Source organism: Leucoraja erinacea, chromosome 10 (assembly GCF_028641065.1).
Source record: "Leucoraja erinacea ecotype New England chromosome 10, Leri_hhj_1, whole genome shotgun sequence".
Lineage (NCBI taxonomy): Eukaryota > Metazoa > Chordata > Chondrichthyes > Rajiformes > Rajidae > Leucoraja > Leucoraja erinaceus.
Window position 1 is genome coordinate 50,947,614 of NC_073386.1, and position 22,862 is coordinate 50,970,475.

The window sequence follows — 22,862 nt, forward strand, 5'->3', positions numbered from 1 at the left end:
AATGACTTGTTTTTGTGGATAATTAGCTATTGGTTATTCTCATCAAACCTCTTCTGGTGTTATCTGATGGGGAAGCAAACAATCACTTCACATGCGTAGGTTGACTACTGCAAGGTAGTCAAGTCCAACACAGACCAGAGGCTGCACTGGGAGTTTGCCATTATGTCTTGAACTTCTCTCCGTTGGAGCAGGATGATGCTTATGTCAAGACTTTCTTCCAAGAATTTCATGAGGACAATACTCCACTAGAATTAGTTTTCACTTTTCCGCCATTCTCATCTTTCAAAGGTTTATATTCTTTCTGACCATGAAAATGTCAAAGTTAAAATTGTTAGGCAACAGTATAAAAGTACAAGGTGGACACAAAATGCTGGGCTAACTCAGCATCTCTGGAGAGAAGGAATGGGTGATGTTTTGGTTCGACTCCCTTCTTTAGTATAAAAGTACATATTGGAGTAAGATGCAATTCAACCATGATATAATACAATAGACTGCAAGACCCAGTCCATTTGATCCCCTAATTTGAGGAAGGACAATCTTGCTATTGAGGGAGTGCAGCGTAGGTTAATTCCTGGGATGGCGGGGCTGTCATATGCTGAGAGAATGGAGCGGCTGGGCTTGTACACTCTGGAGTTTAGAAGGATGAGATGGTATCTTATTGAAACATATAAGATTGTTAAGGGTTTGGACACGCTAGAGGCAGGAAACGATGTTGGGGGAGTCACAGTTTAAGAATAAGGGGTAAGCCATTTAGAGTTGACACAAGGAAACAGTTTTTCTCACAGAGTTGTGATTATGTGGAATTCTCTGCCTCAGAGGGCAGTGGAGGCCGGTTCTCTGGATGCTTTCAAGAGAGAGCTAGATAGGACTTTTAAAGATAGTGGTGTCAGGGGATACGGGGAGAAGGCAGGAACGGGGTACTGATTGGGGATGATCAGCCATGATCACATTGAATGGCCGAATGACCTACTCCTGCACCTATTGTTTATTATCTATTGCCATTTCTTGAAGTAGAATCAGAGATCAGCATGGAAAATGGTCCTTTGGCACATTTAATCTATACTGACCATCATGCAAAGGCATCTATACTAATCCCACTTACCTGCTTTAATTCCATATCTATCCGTGCTTTGTTCAATCAGGTACATGCCCGATGCCTCTCTCTGTTGTTACTGTTCCTGCCTCCACCCACACCTCTGGCAGCTTATTCCAGATACTAGTTATTCTTCATGTGAAAGATTCATCCCTTGTATCCCCTTTAAACCTCTTGCCTTTCATTTAAACCTACACTCTCCATTTTTAGACACTGTACCATAGGTTGCCCCATTTCTCCATTGCTCCCCTTCCTTTCCCATTGCCCCATTCCCTTGCCATTCCCCCCTACATTCCTCACTATTCCCAACTCCTCCCATCCCATTCTTCCCTTCTTCACCTTTTCCTCCACCCTTCCCCATCCCCCCTCCCTTCCCCATCCCCCCTCCCTTCTACCCCAAATTTCCCACCTTCCTTCCCCATATTGCCCCTTTCACTTCTCCATTGCCCTTCCCTGTCCCTTCCCCATTGCTCCTGCCTCTTCCCTATCCACAACTCATCTCCTGTCCCATCCATTCATCTCCCCTCATCTCCCCCTCTCATCTCCCTCCCCCTCATCTCCCCTCCCCTCCTCTCATCTCCCCTCCTCACCCGTTATCCCCCCTCCTCCTCACCTCCCTCTCCCCTCACCTCATCTCCCCATCCAATTTAATGATGACAAGACGGAGGTAATGATCTTTGGTGGCACCTCTGGGGCCCCCCCTGTTGATCTAGGCTCTTTGTCTGCATATCTCAAACCTAACATCACGAACCTGGGGATTAAAGTCGACCCTGAGCTTAGATTTGACTGTCAGGTAAGGGCTGTTGTTAAATCTGTTTTTTTCCATGAGGCAGCTGGCAAAAATAAAGCCGATTTTGTCGAGGCAGCACTTTGAGACGGTAATCCACGCCTTAGTTACCACCTGGCTGGATTACTGCAATGCACTGTATCTGGGGGTTAGTCGGTCCTCCATCGCCCGTCTCCAGATGGTACAGAATGCAGCTGTTCGTCTCTTGACTGGCACACGAAAGCATGATCATATTTCACACCTTTTGGCCTCTCTCCACTGGCTGCCTGTTCAGTATAGGATTTGTTTTAAAATTATTTTATTTACTTTTAAATCCCTAAGTGGTCTTGCCCCGTCCTACCTATCTGAGCTTCTTCACCCTTATACACCCTCCCGCTCTCTCAGGTCAGATGATCAGCTGCTCCTGATTGAGCCAAAAACTAAGCGGAAGCTCAGAGGGGACCGTGCCTTTGCTGTGTTGGCTCCGAGATTGTGGAATGAATTGCCTCTGCACGTTAAAAAGGCACCTTCTCTAGCTGTTTTTAAGTCACTCCTGAAGACATATCTATTCTCCGTGGCCTTTGTAGACCAGTAAGGTGTCGAATTATTTATTTACTTTATTTGCTTGGTTTTGCTGCGTGGTTCGTACTCGTGCTTTATGTATTTTAATTTATTGTTTGGATTTTCGTATGTAATTTATGCGCCTCGTGTTAGCTGTATGTTCTGTTGTTCTGCCTGTTTTATGATGTCTTGCTTGTTTTCTTTTTTTCTGTACAGCACTTTGGTCAGCTTTGGTTGTTTTTTAAGGTGCTTAACAAATAAAGTTATTATTATTATTATTATTATTATTATTATTATTATTATTATCCCCTTACCTCCCATTATCCCTCCCCTTCTCCTCTCCCCTCATCTCACCTTATCCCTCCTCTCCCCTCCCCTCATCTCCTCCCCCTCACGTTATCTCCCCTCATCTCCTCTCCCCACCCCTCATCTCCCCTCATCTCCTCTCCCCTCATCATCTCCCCTCCCCTCATCTCCTCTCCCCTCACCTCATCTCCCCTCATCTCCTCTCCCCTCATCATCTCCTCTCCCCTCATCTCCTCTCCCCTCATCTCCTCTCCCCTCATCTCCTCTCCCCTCATCTCCCCTCCCCTCATCCCCCCTCCCCTCCTCATCTCCTCTCCCCTCATCTCCTCTCCCCTCATCCTCCCCCTCATCTCCTCTCCCCTCATCTCCTCTCCCCTCATCTCCTCTCCCCTCATCATCTCCCCTCCCCTCATCTCCTCTCCCCTCACCTTATCTCCCCTCATCTCCCCTCTCCTCCCCTCATCTCCTCTCACCTTCTCTCCTCTCCCCTCCTCTCCCCTCCCCTCATCTCCCCTCCCCTCCCCTCACCTCCTCTCCTCTCCCCAGGCCGGTGGCTGCCGGTTGCCATGAAAGATACTAAGAGGAGCTCCTCGGGTCTATTTGGTTGCCATGGGGACGGGTGCGGATGTCGCGAGAGCAGGGAGAGGAAGGGGAGGAGGAGGCGGCCCGGTTGCTGTCAAAGATTACAGAGCTCCTCTATTATCTTTGGTTGCTGTCGCCGCCGCCGCCGCCGCCGCTCATCGTCCTCGGCTCCGTTGGACGCGGGGCCGCCGCCAGCACCGACCGGGACACAAGGTAAGCGCCCGGCCCATCCACCCAGCCGCTCCGATCTCCCCTTCAGGCGAGGTCTCCATCGAGAGAGGAGGAGGAGGAGGTGGGGATGAAGGCCGCATTGTTACTCCGCGGCCCTCGGCCTGGACAGTGGCGCAGCTGCTGCCTCACAGCGCCACAGACCCAACCTGGGCTGCTGCTGCCCGTGTGGAGTTTGCACGTTCTCCCCATGATCGCGTGGGGTTTCTCCGGCTTCCTCCCACATCCCCAAGACGTGATGATTTGTACGTTAATCGGCCCTCAGTAAATTGCCCCTAGTGTGTGGAGGATGGATGAGAAAGTGGGATAATATGGAACTAGTGGCATGACCTGGGGTTGTTTCCATGCTGTATTTTTCAATGTCAATCAAAGCACTGTTACAAAGACTTGGGTGGCTGAGGAATCTTTCATCTCTGGTCTTAGCCCAATCATCTACCTATCAACCCCCTCCTAACCAGTACCCACCTATCACTCGGCCTTCTTGTCCAGCCCCTCTTTTCCACCTTTCCCCCACTCCCAACTCAGTCAATAAGAATCAAGAAACTTCAAGAAGGCCAAGCACTGCCATAAGCTCAGGATTGAGGAGCACTTCAATAACAACTCCGACCCCCGACGCATGTGGCAAGGCATCCAGGCCATCACAGACTATAGACCCTCCAACAACACCCACATCCAGTGACGCCTCCTTCCTTGAGGAGCTTAATCACTTCTATGGCCACTTCGATAGGGACAATCTAGAGACAGCCATCAAGGCTGTACTCACTGCCGATCACCAACCCCTCACACTCACCCCCTACGACGTATACGTGGCACTGAGCAGGACTAATGCACGTAAGGCTGCTGGCCCTGATGGCATCCCCGGGCGCGTGCTCAGGGCCTGTGCTGCGCAGCTGACAGACGTCTGGACTGACATCTTCAACTTGTCACTTGCACAAGCAGTTGTCCCCACGTGCCTTAAAACCACCTCCATCGTGCCAGTGCCAAAACACTCCACTGCGGCAAGCCTCAACGACTTCCGCCCAGTTGCACTTACCCCCATCATCACCAAGTGCTTCGAGAGGCTGGTCCTGGCACACCTCAAAAGCTGCCTACCCCCACACTGGATCCCTATCAGTTTGCCTACCGCAAGAACAGGAGTACGGAGGATGCCATCTCAACGGCACTTCACTCCGCCCTCTCCCACCTCGACAACAGAGACACTTACGTAAGAATGCTGTTCATCGATTACAGCTCAGCATTCAACACCATTATACCATCTAAACTGATCACCAAACTCGGTAACCTGGGCATCGATCCCTCCCTCTGCAACTGGATACTGGACTTTCTAACCAACAGACCACAGTCTGTTAGGTTAGACAAGCACACCTCTTGAACCCTCACCCTGAACACCGGCGTTCCACAGGGCTGTGTGCTGAGCCCCCTCCTCTACTCCCTCTTCACCTATGACTGCACACCTGTACATGGTACTAACACCATCATCAAGTATGCAGATGATACAACGGTGATTGGCCTCATCAGCAACAACGATGAGTCGGCCTACAGGGAGGAGGTCCAGCACTTAGCAGCATGGTGCGCTGACAACAACCTGGCCCTTAACTCCAAGAAGACCAAGGAGCTCATTGTAGACTTCAGGAAGTCCAGGGGCGGCACGCACACCCCCATCCACATTAACGGGACGGAGGTGGAACGTGTTTCTAGCTTCAGGTTCCTGGGTGTTAACATCTCCGATGACCTCTCGTGGACCCACAATACATCAACTCTGATCAAGAAGGCTCACCAGCGTCTCTTCTTCCTGAGGAGACTGAAGAAGGTCCATCTGTCTCCTCAGATCCTGGTGAACTTCTACCGCTGCACCATCGAGAGCATCCTTACCAACTGCATCACAGTTTGGTATGGCAACTGCTCTGTCTCCGACCGGAAGGTCTTGCAGAGGGTGGTGAAAATTGCCCAACGCATCACCGGTTCCTCGCTCCCCTCCATTGAGTCTGTCCAAAGCAAGCGCTGTCTGTGGAGGGCGCTCAGCATCGCCAAGGACTGCTCTCACCCCAACCATGGACTGTTTACCCTCCTACCATCCGGGAGGCGCTACAGGTCTCTCCGTTGCTGGACCAGCAGGTCCAGGAACAGCTTCTTCCCGGCGGCTGTCACTCTACTCAACAACGTACCTCGGTGACTGCCAATCACCCCCCCCCCCCCCCCGGACACTCCTCCCACAGGAAAAACACTATGTCTGTATATATGCTAATGTAAATATTTATTCAAATCATATGCTATGTCGCTCTTCCAGGGAGATGCTAAATGCATTTCGTTGTCTCTGTACTGTACACTGACAGTGACAATTAAAGTTGAATCTAAATCTGAATCAGAATCTGAAGAGTCATGACCTGAAACGCCACCCCAGAGATGCTGCCTGGCCCGCTGAGTTACTCTAACACTTTGTGTCTTTTTTTGTAAACCGGCATCCGCACTCATCTGTTACCTTGCCCTGAGACAACCCGGAAAACAAAGGTGGGCTGAAGGGCCTGTTTCCGTGCTGTATGTCTAAAACTAAAAACATGATTGTTTACAGGGTTCAATCAATCTCCAGGAAAACACAAATGAGGGAGGTGATCAAAAATAATGGTAACGGTCTTCCCTATATTTGATTAAAGGAAATATCTTACAATCTAATAGAGAATGTCAGGCATAGAAAACTAGTTTTACCTCCCCCCTCGACTCCATTCAAGGACCCAAGCAGTCGTTCCAGGTGCGACAGAGGCTCACCTATATCTCCTCCAACCTCATCTATTGTATCCGCTGCTCTAGATGACAGCTGATCTACATCGGTGAGACCAACCATAGGCATGGCGATCGTTTCGCTGAACACCTCCGCTCGGTCCGCATTAACCAACCTGATCTCCCGGTGGCTCAGCACTTTAACTCCCCCTCCCATTCCGAATCCGACCTTTCTGCCCTGGACCTCCTCCATGGCCAGAGTGAGCACCACCGGAAATTGGCGGAGCAGCACCTCATATTCCGCTTGGGCAGTTTGCACCCTAGCGGCATAAACATTGACTTCTCCAATTTCCGGTTGCCCTTGCTGTCTGCTCCCCTTCTCAGCTCTCCGTCAGCCCACGGGCTACTCCTCTTCCTTTCTCCTTTCTTCTCCCCCCCCCCACCCTACATCAGTCTGAAGAAGTGTTTCGGTACGAAACGTTGCCTATTTCCTTCGCTCCATAGATGCAGCTGCACCTGCTGAGTTTCTCCAGCACTTTTGTCTACCTTTGATTTTCCAGCATCTGCAGTTCCTTCTAAACAAGTTTACAACCCCTAGCAGGCAAGGGAGTAGAGTAAAGTGTAAGTGGGGAGAACATCAGCAATTCCTCCTCCTTCCCCACCACTCTCAAGTCAAGTCAAGAGTCAATTTAATTGTCATTTGGACCCCTTGAGGTCCAAACGAAATGCCGTTTCTGCAGCCATACATTACAAACAAATAGACCCCAGACACAACATAATTTACATTTTACATAAACATCCATCACATTGCTGTGATGGAAGGCCAAAAAAAAACTTATCTCTCCACTGCACTCTCCCCCCCCGATGTCAGAGTCAAAGTCAATGCCCCCGGCTGGCGATGGCGATTGTCCCGCGGCCATTAAAGCAACGCCGGTCGCAAGGTCGCACACCGTGTCTTGATGTTGTAGCCCCCGGCGTGCGCTCGCAGAGTCCCGCGGCCATTCCAAGCCACGCGGGGCGATTGATGTTAGGCCCCGCTCCAGGAGCTCTTCGACCCCGCAGCTCGGGCGGGAGAAGTCGCCGTTGCAGGAGCCCTGAAAAGCGGTCTCCCTCCAGGGACCCGCGGGCTCCCGGTGCCGCCGTCCGCAGACCCGCAGTTGCAGCCTTCGCATCAGCAGCAGCAGCAGCAGCAGCGCTCCACCACCGCTCCACCCGCTCTGGACTCGGCCAGCTCCGCGACGGTGAGGTGAGTCGGCACCAGAGTCCCCGGTCTTCTTCTGTTGGAGGCCGCACCTCATTGCAGCCGCAACGACAACGGAGACCCGACAAGAAAAAGTTGGGTCTCCCGTGCAGGGAGAGATTTAAAAGTTGCCCCCCCACCCCCCCCCCCCCACACACACACCCCAACAAAAAATAACAAAAACTACATATAAACATAGACAAAAAATAATAAAAACGCGGACGGGCTGCAGAGGCCGCTGCTGACGAGAGTCGCGCCGCCTACCTCCCCTTCCTATACACACACTGAATTCCTCCAGCAGTTCCTTATTTCTTCAGTATACATAACTTTAGTGAACATATGGTAGAGTATTTGGAAGTAATGTCGAAAATTAATAACTAAACAAGTGTAAATAACTGTAAAGAAGTGTTAATTTCTTGTAAATTTATCGTATACTTGCTGCTAAATTTTGCATCTCGGCAGTGATAACATCGTTTTTTTCAAGGTTTTGTAACTGCAGGCTGGCCATAAAGCAGAAAATGTTGGAAATGATCAGTAGGACAGGCCACTACTTCAGTTTAGTTTATTGTCTCGTGCACCGGGGTATAGTGACAAGTTTTTGTTGCGTGCTAATCAGTCATTTTACAGTTGAGTCACTCACAGTGTGCAGATACAAAATAAGGGAATAACATTTAGTGTGTGATAATGCCCGTAAAGTCCGATCAAAGATAGTTGAGCGTCACCAAAGAGGTAGATAGTAGTTCAGGATTGCTCTCTAGTTGCGGTAGGGTGGTTCAGTTGCCTGATAACAGCCTGATCAAAGCGAAAGAAACTGTGTTGATGCTTGAAATTATTTACTTTTCATCAGAATTGGCAGAATGCTGCCTGGATAATGGGCCTGTCCCACCTAGGCAATTTTTTAGGCGACTAGGCTGTCGCCGGGGTGTCGCCTGTATGGTCGTGAGTTGTCTCCTCAGTCGCCCAAAGAGTCGTAGCGTCTTTCTGGTCGCCGCTGGAATTTAAACATGTTGAAACATTTTCGGCGGCAGTGGCAACCGTGGGATTGACGCCAATGAGCGTAGCTTTACTGTCGTAGGTGCTGTCGTAGGTTGTCGCCAGGTGACGTAGGTTGTAGCTGGTGAATTCCATTGTTGTAGTCGCCTAAAAAAATCGTCCAACTTTGCCATTTTTTCGGCGACCTGCTACGACTATGACAGTCGCCCGCAGTCACCTAAAAATCGCATGAGTGGGCGATCCATTAGATGGCAATAGCTATTAGGAGAGGTTGAACAAATTTGTTTTTTTTTTAATGGAAGGCTGGAGGTTGACAGGAGATCCGATAAAAGTGTATAAAAATGATGAGAAGCATAGATAAGATAGACAGTCTGAACCTTTCTAACAGGGTGGAAATAGGGCATAGCTTTAAGGTGAGAGGGGCAATGTTTAAAGGAGATGAGGGAAAGGTTTATTTTTTACAGTGGTGGGTGCGTGAAATGCACTGCCTGGGCTGTTAGAGGAGGTACGTACAATCATTTAAAAGGCTTTAGATAGACGCATGGATGTGGATCTCATGCAGGCAGATGAGGTTAGTCATTTCTTGTCATCACGTTTGGCACAGGCACGGTGGGTTGAAGGACATGTTCCTGTGCTGTTCTGTTCAATGTTCTAAGACTTTACAGATTTCATGATATGGAGAAGGATATAGAGGAGAAGAGACCAAAAGGAATGAAGTGAACTGAACTGGAAAGTGATTGTGATAGTTGGGATGGTAGTTGTTCAAGTGAGCTAACACTAAATTGGATGTGAGATGACAGCCGGAAAGGCAGAATCTTATCTGCAGTTGCGAAGGAAATGCACTCAGTTTGCCGGACGTCTGGTGAAAACAGAGTGCATTTTCAGTTTCAGTCTCCGTCAATGGTGCCTGACCACGAATGGTATTGTTTTGCTGAACTTGTATAAAACAGAACTTGTAAATTGTGCACCATTTGCTTTTTAGTTTAGTTAAATTATTGTTCCTGTACTGCAGAGCTACCTGTAACCATGCTAAATTAGAACCATACATTATCTGCATAAAACCTGCTGATGCTTTATAAGGCACTGGTCAGACCGAGTAGATTTTAGTCCCCGTGTCTGAGGAAGGATGTATGTGCTGGTGTTGGAGAGGGTCCAGGGGAGATTTAAGAGAATGATCCTGGGGATGATTGGGTTAACATGTGATGAACTATTGATGGCATTGTGCTGGAGTTAAGAAGGATGAGGGGAGGGGACCTCATTGAAAGATAAATCAGCCATGATTGAATGACAGAGTCGACTTGATGGGCCAAATGGCCTAATTCGGCTCCTATGATTTTTGAACCTGCACACAAAAGTTTGGTCTCAAAAGTGTAGATTTGTGAAACTTTCACTTTTTTGTTGCACTATTTTTTTCCAGGGACCAGTTTACTTGTTTCACAATAATTGTTCAGCAGACGTTATTAATGAAATGATGGCAATCACCTGTACATAGAAACATAGAAAACATAGAAAAATAGGTGCAGGAGTAGGCCTTCCGGCCCTTCGAGCCAGCACCGCCATTCAATATGATCATGCCTGATTATAGAAGCTGGGATGTAATGTTAAAATTGTACAAGGCATTGGTGAGACCAAATCTGGAGTATGGTGTACAATTTTGGTCGCCCAATTATAGGAAGGATGTCAACAAAATAGAGAGAGTACAGAGGAGATTTACTAGAATGTTGCCTGGGTTTCAACAACTAAGTTACAGAGATAGGTTGAATAAGTTAGGTCTTTATTCTTTGGAGCGCAGAAGGTTAAGGGGGGACTTGATAGAGGTCTTTAAAATGATGAGAGGGATAGACAGAGTTGATGTGGACAAGCTTTTCCCTTTGAGAATAGGGAAGATTCAAACAAGAGGACATGACTTCAGAATTAAGGGACAGAGGTTTACGGGTAATATGAGGGGGAACTTCTTTACTCAGAGAGTGGTAGCGGTGTGGAATGAGCTTCCAGTGGAAGTGGTGGAGGCAGGTTCATTGGTATAATTTAAAAATAAATTGGATAGGCATATGGATGAGAAGGGAATGGAGGGTTATGGTATGAGTGCAGGCAGGTGGGACTAAGGGAAAAAAGTTGTTCGGCACGGACTTGTAGGGCCAAGATGGCCTGTTTCCGTGCTGTAATTGTTATATGGTTATATGGTTATATGATCATCTAAAATCATTACCCTGTTCTAGCTTTTTCCCCATATCCCCTGATTCCTTTAGCCCTAAGAGCTAAATCTAACTCCGGGCCACATTGGAGTTGTGTTTGGTGTTCAGTTCTTGGCATGGCATCTGTATCACTCTGTGGGACAGCATCACTCCTTTCGGTCTTAGATAGGATGATTTGCAGATTTCCTAGAATGACACCTAAGCACAAAATTATTAGGATATGCTGTATAGTTTGGTTTATATTCCATAAGGCATATGGTTGATCTGATCGGCCTATTTAAATGTTGAAATGATTCAAAATTTATTCCAAAGTGTGAAGAAATATTGAAAGGGGTAATTTTACAATTAGATTTTAATTGTAGGTCATACATAAGCAAAATCAGGGAAACACCTTATCACAAAGGGAATGGTAGATATATGCAATTCTCTCCCAAGAAAAGGCCCTGGATGCTTAAGCCAAATTAATCTTTCAGAATTGAAAGTAATAGATTTTAGAATAAGTAAGTATATCGAGTAAAAGGCAAGTAAATAAGGTGAGATACAACCTCCCCCTCCCCTGCGCCCTGCTTGATCTTTCACCTATCTCTCCCCTTATGTGTCTCTCCGCATTTTGTGTCTTTCCTTGGTAAACCAGCATCTGCTGTTCCTTTTGTTCTCCAAGTTGAGATACATTTCTGCCATGATCTGATACAGTGATTCCCAACCTGGGGCCATGGTAAATTTCAGGGGGGGCCACAGAAAAAAATGGGGATTTAGGGGGCCACAGGTTCAATGAAGGGGGCCACAGAAAAATTAAAGAGCCCAAAGGGGCCATGAACTAAAAAAAGGTTGGGAACCACTGATCTAATAGAATGATGCAGCAGGCCTGAGGACTATTTGGTCCTTTTCGGAATAAGTGCAATAATAATGCACTTTAATTTGTTCTAGGTTGATCATTTGTTGCTCTCCAGTCTGGAGGGAAGGCTACATTCCACCCGACAGTAACGATGCCACCCAAATTTAAACGGCATTTGGATGACGATGATGTGACAGGTTCTATCAGAAGTGAAAGGGTAAGTAAATCTCTGTAATGCTGGCTTTACACAGATTAAACACCATTAACAATGAACCACTGAAGAATTGTGAATGTGATTGGTTTGTATTCCACCAACCACTAAAAGGAATTTGAATTTTGAAAGAGCCAATAGATGCAAGCATTTTGAGCTTAGCATTTCAAAATTTCAACAGTGGTGCAGCGGTAGACTTACAGCGCCAGAGACCTGGATTCGAACCTGACTACGGGTGGTGTCTGTATGGAGTTTGTACGTTCTCTCCGTGACCACGTTGGTTTTCTCTGGGTACTCCGGTTTCCTCCCATACACTAAAGATGTACAGGTTTGAAGGTTAATTGGCTTTGGTAAAATTGTAAATTGTCTCTCGTGTGTGTACGAGGTAATCACTGGTCGGCGCAAACACGGTGGGTGATAGTGCCTGTTTTTACACTGTATCTCTAAAGTATGTCTAAAAGAAATCTTGCAGAATTCTGCAGAAGTTGAAGCTACTTTGAATGAGAGATCAGTGTGGTTTTTGTTTAAGATCCCAGCTGCCAACGTGCTTATCAAAGGTTTGCCATCATTTCTGTTAAATTTATACTCTATTAATTACTAAAAGCACGGTTGGTTTTTCAATTAAATTCATGGGAGGTTTTCGGTAATTTAATCCCCGAATTTGGTAGCATTAAGTCCAACAGCAGAGGGTACTTTATGATAAACAAGACAAAGTGCTGGAGTAACACAGTGGGTCAGGCAGCATCCCTGGAGAACATGGACAGGTGACTTTTCGGTTCAGGACCCTTCTTCACACTTTATGGTCCTTTTTCAGCAAATGCTGGACCATTATTTTAATGAATCTCAATCTATTTAGTAAACTGAAGACCGTCATTGAAATGAAGGAATAATGTGATTATCTATAGTCAAGCTGGGTTTAGTATGATTATCTATGATTTCTACAATACAACCATGTGAAAGAGACAATATAGCACAAATAAATTGACTAGCCACATGTTACTATAGATCTTCAATCTACCATAAAGACAGAGTTTAATACATGTGATGGTGTGGTTTGCAAAATTAACCTCCTAAGGATTCTCAGTACCTGCCGCTTATGATAAACATCTCTCATCTATTTTTCAGCGGAACTTATTGGAAGATGACTCTGACGAAGAAGAAGATTTTTTTCTGTGAGTTTTTACTTTTACTTTACGGTTGTGGTTTTGAATTCTATGGTCCAGTTAACTGTTAACATTATGTCGGAAGGAACTGCAGATGCTGGTTTACACCGAAGATGGACACAAAATGCTGGAGTAGCTCAATGGGACAGTTAGCATTTCTGGAGAGAAGGAATGGGGGACCCTTTAGTCTGAAGAAAGTTCTCGACCTGAAACATCACCCATTTCTTTTCTTCAGACATGCTGCCTGTCATGCTGAAGTTACACCAGCATTTTGTGTCTAACTCTTAACATTGATGTTTTTGCGCAGTCCGTCAAAGCAGCTTATTTTCAGAGATCACCATACTGAAGCTTGAGCCAAATCATGAATTAATATGATCATTTTTGACAAATTTCATTCTGACAATTACCAAGTAGGTTGTACAAATATCCATAATATTTTTGCAAATTAACAAATATGAACCTTCCTGACGTTCAAATAAAAAATCAAACATGTAGTAGTTTGATTGTCTCAACCGTCCGCTTTGGTTGTACCATCATCTCATCCATTAGCCTGCATCCGAGCCATGAACGATTCCTGTTGGAAATGTTTGATATCCTGCTATTTCCATAGCAAAGATGCCATAAGGATGTGAAGATGGGGGGGGGGGGGGGGGGGGGGGTGAAACTGTTTTTTAAAGTTTTTTTTTTGTAAAGTGTTAGTTTAGTTTCCTGTGAAATTTGCCATTTTCAAAAGCATTTGAGGACAGAACTAGGTACACTGGGTCATCTTGTTATCTTTGTGATGACATGGAACTTTTGTTAACATCATTGTACCACAGAGATCCCGAAGAAAAATATATAGATTGTATATTCAACTTCTCCAGGATTTCATTTGGGCAGTTCAGCGCTAACGTTGAACTTTCCAACAGCATCTCAGGACAGGGACTTCATTTAATTTTGGTTCACGGAGAGTTGTACGCCCATGCAGAAGGCAGGTCTACAATTCACAGTGTGCAGTGCAGCCTGAGGCTGTCACCAGGGCTGGTACTATGCAATAAAGGCCCTGGAACAGTACAGCACAAGAATGGGTCTTCGGCCCACTATGTTTGTGTCGAACATGATGCCACGTTAAACTGATTTCATCTGTCTGTACATAATCCATATCCGTCTATTCCATGCACTTCTATGTACCTATCTATAAGCCTCTCAAATGCCACAATAGTATATGCTCCACCACCACCAAGGGCCATACATTCCAAGCCCCCATCACTCTCTATGTAAAAAAAACAATTGCCCTGTACATCTCCGTTAAACTTTCCCCCTCTCACCTTGTAGCTTTGCCCTCTTGTCTTGGATAGTTCCACACTGGGGGAAAATGTTTTGACTGTCTGCCCCATCGATGCCTATTTACTTACAATTTACTTATGATAAGAATCCAACCACACCAATATTATTTGTAACAAAACACGCTTTGCTGGAGGAACACAGCAGGTTAGGAAGCATCAGTGGAGGGCATGGACTGTCAATGTTCCGGGTCGTGAGCCTTCTTCGCACATTATGGTAGGGGTTTGAAATCTGGAAAAGAGAGGTGGGGGTGGGACAGCCTGGCAAGTGATAGGTGGATAAAGGTGAGGGGCAAGGGGGGGATTGACAGGTGGAATAAAAAGTGAAAAAGAGACAAAAGGATGTCAGATAAGGGGAGATGAGGAGGAGTTACCGTATTTCCCGGCGTCGAAGATGCTATTTTTTACCCTAAAATAAGGCCTGAAAAATTACCTGCATCTTGGAGGCTGAAGGTTAGGTTGTTCATAGGCCTATAGGAAGCATTTCGATACTATACGGCAATCCAATAATTTGTTTTAACGAGAAGCAACAACATGCTTACGACAACAGGCACGCGATTGATTTTCGCCAATTCAAACACCTGGTCTAAGGAGGAGCTCTGTAAATTCTGTTTAAATTGTTTAACACTGTAAATTGTTTAACACTGCCCATATTATGGCGTCTGCAAAAAAAAAATACGTTCTTACACCATTGGCTACAAATTGCAATTGGGTGGATTAACTTGCCAACTTCAGCCTTTGGACGTATCCATCAACAAACCCTTTAAATCGTTTATGAAAGAGGAATGAAATCAGTGGATAAAGAGCACAGACCATGATCGAACACCACCAGGTAGTTTGAAAAGGCCAACCATTGCTCAGGTGTGCGAGTAGGTTTTAAAATCGTGGAACTGTGTTAAGACTGAAATTGTTGACAAAACTTTTTTTTTAAATGTGGCATCAGTAATGCGTTAGATGGCTCGGAAGACGACATTCTATTTGATGATAGACAAAAATGCTGGAGAAACTCAGCGGGTGAGGCAGCATCTATGGAACGAAGGAAATAGGCAACATTTCGGGTCGAGACCCTTTTTCAGACTGATGTGAGGGTTTGGGGGGGGGCAGGAAGAAGAAAGGAAGAAGCGGGGACAGTGGGCTGAGGGAGAGCTGGGAAGGGGAGGAGAAAGCAAGAACTACCTGAAATTAATGAAGTCAGTGTTCATATCGCTGGGGTGTAAACTGCCCAAGTGAAATATGAGGTGCTACTCCTCCAATTTATGGTGGGCCTCACTCTGGCCATGGAACAGGCCCAGGACTGAAAGGTCAGATTCGGAATTGGAGATGGTGTTAAAGTGCTGAACCACCGGGAGATCAGGTTGGTTATTGCGAACCGAGCGGAGCTGTTGGGCGAAGCGATCGCCGAGCCTATGCTTGGTCTCACCGAGCAGCTGACACTTAGAGTAGCGGATACAATAGATGAGGTTAGAGGAGGTGCAGGTGAACCTCTGCCGCACCTGGAAAGACTGATGATAGTGATATTTCAAACAGCAGTGATGACCCTGATGAATTGTTATACTTTGAAGGTTCGGATGATAGTTGTGAATTTTTCGGATTTGAAGATTAGAATGTTTTTCGTTTTTGTAATCTTTCTTTCGTGCGTAATAAAATGTTATTTAATTCCGAACGCTGTATTTTTTTTATTACCAAGTATATACAATATCTTTGTTTTATATGAACACAATACGTAATGCAAATGGCCGTCACCACGGCGAATGTTTGTTTTAAATTTAACGACTCAAAATGGGGGTGTGTCTTAGTTGCCGGGAAATACGGGGTAAATGCAAAACCAGAGGGAGGGATATGGTGGAAAGGGACAGGTGAGGGACTTAATTGAGTTGTATACAAATTATTTAGATAGCATGAACAGCAAGAACCTATTTTCTATGCAGAGAAACCAGAAGCAATGGAATGTAATCAAAGTTGTACTAAGTTCTTGCTTTTTGTGAGTACAAGTCCACCATCGTTTTAAGACAACCCTGGTTCCAGAGCCAGGCCATATTATCTGTTTTGCCAGAGCAACAATGGTCACGGCCTGAAGGAGAGGCAAGATACCGGCCCGCAAAGTTGGCAATGAGAACAGATGTGCCGGCTCCGGCCAGGCCGAGTTCCAGAGCCCAGGTCACTGGGGGCAAATTCGACATGCCAATTGGCCGCGCAAGTCCCTCTAAGCTTGAGATTGGCCGCCTCAACTGGCTTGGGCATTGCATTTTGGGGAGGACTACCGGACCGGGGGGGGGGGGGGGGGGGTTCGAGTGTGCTCTTGTAATTTTGCCCGGATTAAAGGAGGTGCCGGACCACCAGTTGCCAGGAAACTGGTGGCATACCTGGAATTGGGCATGGCTTGCTCACAGTTAACGAAAGTATGCAAGGGAGCGCTTGCAGTGACCTCTGGATATATTTTTGAAGAAGTGAGTGGGGTTGTAGATATTCTGGAACTTAACAGTAGAAAGTGATAGGAGCAGAAACGTGTCATATTTAAAGAATATCCGAGTATTTGCGAAACTAAACAATGTCTATAGCCTGTGAATTGGGGTTCATTAGATCTTCTAACACATTTTAAGACTGGTGATGGATGCCAGGCTAAGTGCTTCTCCTCTGCTTCATTTATGTTTTCATGCTATTTCCCATGCCGCCAATCCAAATTAGAAACTTAGTTTAAAAACTTTATATTTATATTGTAGCTAAAACTATTTAACCACCTCCTGTGAGCAACAGCATTCAGTTTCTGAGGCTGCACCAGTTTGGTAGTTTATTCTGTGCATTACAATTCCATCAGTGTGTTTGAGATCAATCGGTTGCATTCTATTGTCCCCCAATAAAGACTGTGACTGTAGAGAATAAGATGGGACAACATGTCAAGTAACATTGTCGCATTATGATTATACTTTTCTGATTTTGTTTTGTTTTTACAGGAGGGGCCCTACTGGACCTAAGTTTGGACCAAAGAATGACAAGATCAAACAGTATGTGCTTTAGACTAATTCCAATGTTAATTTTCCTTTGAACTACTTTTTTTTTAAATTTATTTTGATTGCTTGAAAGGTACAGCATGGAAACAGACCCTTTGGACCACTTAAGTCCTTGGTAACCATCAATCACTTGTTCACATTAATTCTACGTTACCCCACTTTTGCATCAAATCCCTACACATTTGGGTCAATTTACACAGGGCAATGATTCCCTACAAACCCACATGTCTTTGGGATATAACCATATAACCATATAACAATTACAGCACGGAAACAGGCCATCTCGGCCCTACAAGTCCGTGCCGAACAAATGTTTTTTCCCCTTAGTCCCACCTGCCTGCACTCATACCATAACCCTCCATTCCCTTCTCATCAATATGCCTATCCAATTTATTTTTAAATGATACCAATGAACCTGCCTCCACCACTTCCACTGGAAGCTCATTCCACACCGCTACCACTCTCTGAGTAAAGAAGTTCCCCCTCATATTACCCCTAAACTTCTGTCCCTTAATTCTGAAGTCAGGATGTGGGAGGAAACTGGAGCACCCTGAGGAAACCCACACGGTTACAGGGAGAGCGTGCAAACTCCACATGGACAGTACCCGAGATCAGTATCGAGCCCGGGTCTCTTGCGCTGCGAGGCAGCAGCTCCATTGGGTAACCTTCAAAAAATCTTCTTGTATTGCAAATTGTTTTCTAACTATGAGTAATTAAATATTAGTTAACACCAAAAGCTATTAGTCCGTAGGTGAGTCCAAGAATGAGAAGACCCGGGCCACACATTATAACAATATCCGTAGTTACCAGACCTGTGGGATGTGCAAGAAAGCAATATGAAATATAGATTCAGTTTTGCTTGTTCTGACATTTTAAATGCATTGTTTTGTCACAAAGTTTCAGAAGCTGTTTCCACTTAATTACCAAAAAAATATAAATCAAACAAATATAGCAGTACAACATGAGAAATAATGGCTAAATGGTTTTCCAATTAATGATGGTAACAATATCCTATTTGCATTGGATTTCTTTACAATATGTTCAGGAACAAGGCTGTTAAAATTGCAATCTCACGTCTGTGCCTTTTTGTACTGGTGTGCCCTTTGACTTGTACACGTTCCATCAGCTGAGTTCAGCACTCTAATCTTTATGTGCAGACGTGTGATAGAGGTTGATTCATTTGGGAGGTTAACTTTGGTTCCAATTTGTATGCTGCCTTTCACACAACCAGGCCTACCAATGCCCATGTATTTCTCCAGTTTTCTCTGGTGCTGTTGAATTCTCCCTGATACGTGGTGTGTTTGGCTACACAAACTTTTGTTAATCTGGAACACTTCGAACTTTGGTGATGCTGCGTTGGCATATCTTCTGGACTATTGGATCCAGTTCTGATTATTAGTGTTCAGTTTAGTTGTAGTTTATTATTGTCATATGTACTGAAGTATAGTGAAAAGCTTTAGTTTGCATGCTATCCAGTCAAAGAAAAGACCATACACAATTGAGCCGTCCACAGGATACAGATAAAGGGTATAACATTTAGTGCAAGGTAAAGTTCGTTTTAAAGATAGTTCAAAGGTCTCCAACGAGATAGATGGGAGATCAGGGCTGTCCTCTTGCTGATGAGAGGATCATTCACTTGCCTGAATACAGTACAGTAGTCTAATATATTTTTCAGTGAGCAGGAAATAGATCCAAGTGAGTTCAAAGTGAATGTGCTACTGGGGCCCAGGTAGTTTAAAGAGAGTGTGGGAACTGGGGACTGCATGCACAGGAGGGAGGTTGGGAATCAACATGTGATGAGCCTACAGCCAAACTATCAGGACTCCTGAACAATTCGCTGAAAGAATGATTTCCCAGAGAAACCCCACGCGGTCACAGGGAAAACATAGAAACTCAGTACAGACTACACCCGTAGTCAGGATCGACCCCGTGTCCCTGGCGCTGTAAGGCTACAACTCAACCGCTGCTCCATTGTGCCGTCCACCACTGTTCTCTGGATTGGTATGTTCTTCTTCTTCTGCCGTATGTCTTTTAGACCTGCAGCTCCGTTGAGGCGAGCCAGGCCAACATGTCATCGGCCAGGTCACGTTCATTATTCTTATAATGAACCGTTAATCCTTATTAAATTGTCTGAAGAAGGGTCTCGATCCAAAATGTCACCCATTCCTTCTTTCCAGAGATGCTGCCTGTACCACTGAGTCACTCCGACATTTTGTGTCTATCTTCATCTTAAAGTTGTTGGTATTCTGGCATTTGCTTTTGAGATCTGCACGTGGAAAGTGGAAATAGCTTTCTTTGCTTAAAAACGAAAGGTCATAGATTTCCACCTTCGTGCACACTGATCCCTGACTTTCTGCCATTAAAGTTAGCCAATTGACAATGATCGGTTACTAAAATCCTCTCCATCATCAGAAATAAACCATTGTTGAACTCCTGATAGTATAAAAGAGATTTAAACTGATTTTGGACTACCGTAGGGAGAGCTTTTTGGATATTCTGGGGTGATCCCACATTCAGTCAATGCAGAAGTAAAATATCGAAATATGACATGCATAATTTTGTATAAAAGTGAAGATGGACTTTCATGGTTGACACATTGGAAGAGGAAGGATGAGAACCGACAATCCTGTTGGAGAGAGCGAAAATTTTCAAATTCCTGGGCATGCATATTTCCGACGATCTTTCCTGGACCCAGAACACTGATGCAATTATAAAGAGTATATCAACGCCTCTCCGGAGATTTGGCATATCAAAGAGGATTCTCTTGAACTTCTACATGTGTACAGTAGAGAGCATATTAACTGGTTGCATCACGGCCTGGTTCGGCAACCAGAACGCTCAGGAGCGAAAAAGACTGCAAAAAGTTGTGAACACTGCCCAGTCCATAACTGGCTCTGACCTCCCCACCATCGAAGGGATTTACAGGAGTCGCTGCTGCAAAAAGGCAGCCAGCTTCATCAGAGACCCACACCACCCTAGCCACACACTCATTTCACTCCTGCCATTGGGAAGAAGGTACAGGAGCCTGAAAACTGATATGTCCAGGTTCAGGAACAGCTACTTCCCTACAGCCATCAGGCTATTAAACACTACAACCTCAAATAAGCTCTGAACTACAATAGACTATTATTGTTATTAATCCACTACTTTTTGTGTATATATATTTGTGTGTGTGTGTGTGTGTGTGTATGTGTGTGTGTGTGTGTGTGTGTGTGTTGGACACATAATGCTGGAGTGACTCGGCGGGACAGGCAGCATCTCTGGAGAGAAGGAATGGGTGATGGTTCGGGTCGAGATCCTTCTTTGACCCGAGGCGACGCGCAAGCACGCCTGTCTGCCTGCCTCAGGGGCATGGGCCTCCTTTAACTTCTCTCAGCAATGAAGCTTTTGGCACATAACATTGTTCAATTACATTAAATAAGAAGTGATTGTTTATGAAAATTTTTTGTTGAGGTAGCAAATGTCAGGAAATGTATGTCAATACTTTTCTAGCGAGCTGGAGGACTCGTTATATTAAGAGCTCAGTAGCGCCTCCTGACTGATCTAAGATCATAAGGAATAGAAACAAGGGTTATCCATATCACAATCACAATAATACTTTATTAGCCAAGTATGTTTTGCAACATACGAGGAATTTCATTTGCCAAGTCAATCATACAAATAAAAAGCAACGGAACACACAAAATACATTTTGACATAAACATCCACCACAGTGACTCCTCCACATTCCTCACTGTGATGGATGGTGAAAAAAAGTGCCTTGGGCAAGCTACATAGTCTCTATCATTAAGTAACAGACCGGCTGAACTTCTGCTTCATAACACAGATTTCCTGTACTATCCCAAGATCACTTGATGCCATATAATCCGTTTTCAGTCTGAAGAAAAGTCACCCATCCATGTTCTCCTGACATGCTGTCTGACCCACTGAGTTATTCCGGCACCTTGTGTCCTTTTGTGTAAACTAGCATCTGTGGTTCCTTGTTTCTACAGTCTTGGCCTTTAGCATCTATACCTCTTGCGGTGAATTCCAAATTAAAAATTTGCTAATTAGAGAACAGCTAAAGTTCTAATGTAATTATATCATCCATTCAATCTTTCCCTCGTGACTGTTATGAATTCGGATTTGATGTAGAAAGATTTTCTTTACTGATTGTTAGTTAATGAATGCTAACTTGTCACTGCAGGAATTTAAATTTAAGCTTAATTTAGATTTTAATTGCATTTAAATATTCTTTCTTCGAGTACTGAGTTCCTTTCAGAATTTCTGTGCTAACATTTGACTGTTTTCTATTCATCTTTATATTGCTATTTTTTAACGTGACAATGTTAACATAAACAGTCAAACAGGAAACTTATTTAGTACGATATAAAGGGAGTTATTTTAACCCAGTTCCAGCACTGTATGCCAGTCTGCAAGATCTCCATGTGACAGGCTGTCTGATTTTGAATGATTGTGTCATTTGACTGAGTCCTCAGAAAAAAGGAATTTCAGTGCTTGCTTTCATTTCCATGTTGATGCAATCCAGCCTCCTCGAATGAGTATGTAGTTTCGATCCAGTTTATTTTGATTAATATGAAAGCATTTCTTTTTGTAGTAGATGACGAATGATAATCTTTTGAAATATTAAAAAAACATTGCGCATAAGTCTGAATCAGCCATCATAAAAGCTACAAAATGAGCCATTTGGCTCCATTAGTCCGTCAGCCTTTACACTTTGCATGAGCAAACATTTTAAATCAGATTTACCCATTCTGTTTCCATCTCTCTTTTAGCTCCTATTCTGTCACCTGCCTTGCTTTTGTTTATTATTCAGTTTTATCTTGAACCTTGCTGTAACTTCTGCCTCAGCTGTTCAATCTAAAGGTAAATTGCCTTCCAAACTTTCTATGCAAAGAAATTTCTCTTTCTCCCAAATTACTCACAATTTATAGGTCCTCATTCTTGCCATTTTGGTTTCTGATGTAGTCTTCCTCTACCTTTTCCCATCCTTAGATAATCTTTAAAACAAATCACACTCAGTAAAGCGCAGAATAACAAATTACATCCATGAGTGTCAGGTTTATCATTAACATAGAACATAGAGGCAGTATTTTTAGTCATTCTGACCTGTGTCTTCTTGAAGTCACTATCATATAGTAACAATGCTGCACGTAATATTCGGGGTTCTAAATGGGATTTTGTTATGGCTAATCATGGGATGTGGTTTATCATGCAGACCACCACTGTCTAATTTGGGAAATTGAAATTATCACAAAATAACAGGTTATAATAGGGCAGTGGTAGAGTTGCTGCCTTACAGCGCCAGAGACCCGGGTTCGATCCCGACTACGGGTGCTGTCTGTATGGAGTTTGTATGTTTTCCTCGTGACCTCATGGGTTTTCTCCGAGATCTTTGGTTTCCTCTCACACTCCAAAGACATACAGGTTTGTAGATCAATTGGCATGGTTTAAGTGTAAATTGTTCCCGGTGTGTGTAGGATAGTATTAATGTTTGGAGGTCTAGACTTTTTTATGTGGGGGGGGAAGGGGGAAACTACCTTTCAGGGTCCCTACCTGGTCGGAGAGGCAGCTTTTCTCCAGGCTGCAGCTTCGACCTGTCCTCGCGGCCTACCAGCAGGCCTGGAGCGGCGTTTCCTGTCAG

The 22,862-nt window shown here is 44.8% G+C and overlaps 1 protein-coding gene across 1 annotated transcript in view; it reads left to right on the forward strand.

Annotated features, from left to right (window-relative positions):
• Positions 1–3,354: 3,354 nt before the first annotated feature.
• Positions 3,355–22,862, forward strand: part of vamp4 (vesicle-associated membrane protein 4) — a 45,477-nt gene continuing 25,969 nt past the window's right edge. Inside the window, exons 1-4 of the mRNA XM_055642263.1 lie at positions 3,355–3,521; positions 11,607–11,731; positions 12,851–12,897; positions 17,162–17,212. Coding sequence (XP_055498238.1) covers positions 11,666–11,731; positions 12,851–12,897; positions 17,162–17,212 — 164 coding nt within the window. The 5' untranslated portion in view covers positions 3,355–3,521; positions 11,607–11,665. The remainder of the gene's footprint in view (positions 3,522–11,606; positions 11,732–12,850; positions 12,898–17,161; positions 17,213–22,862) is intronic.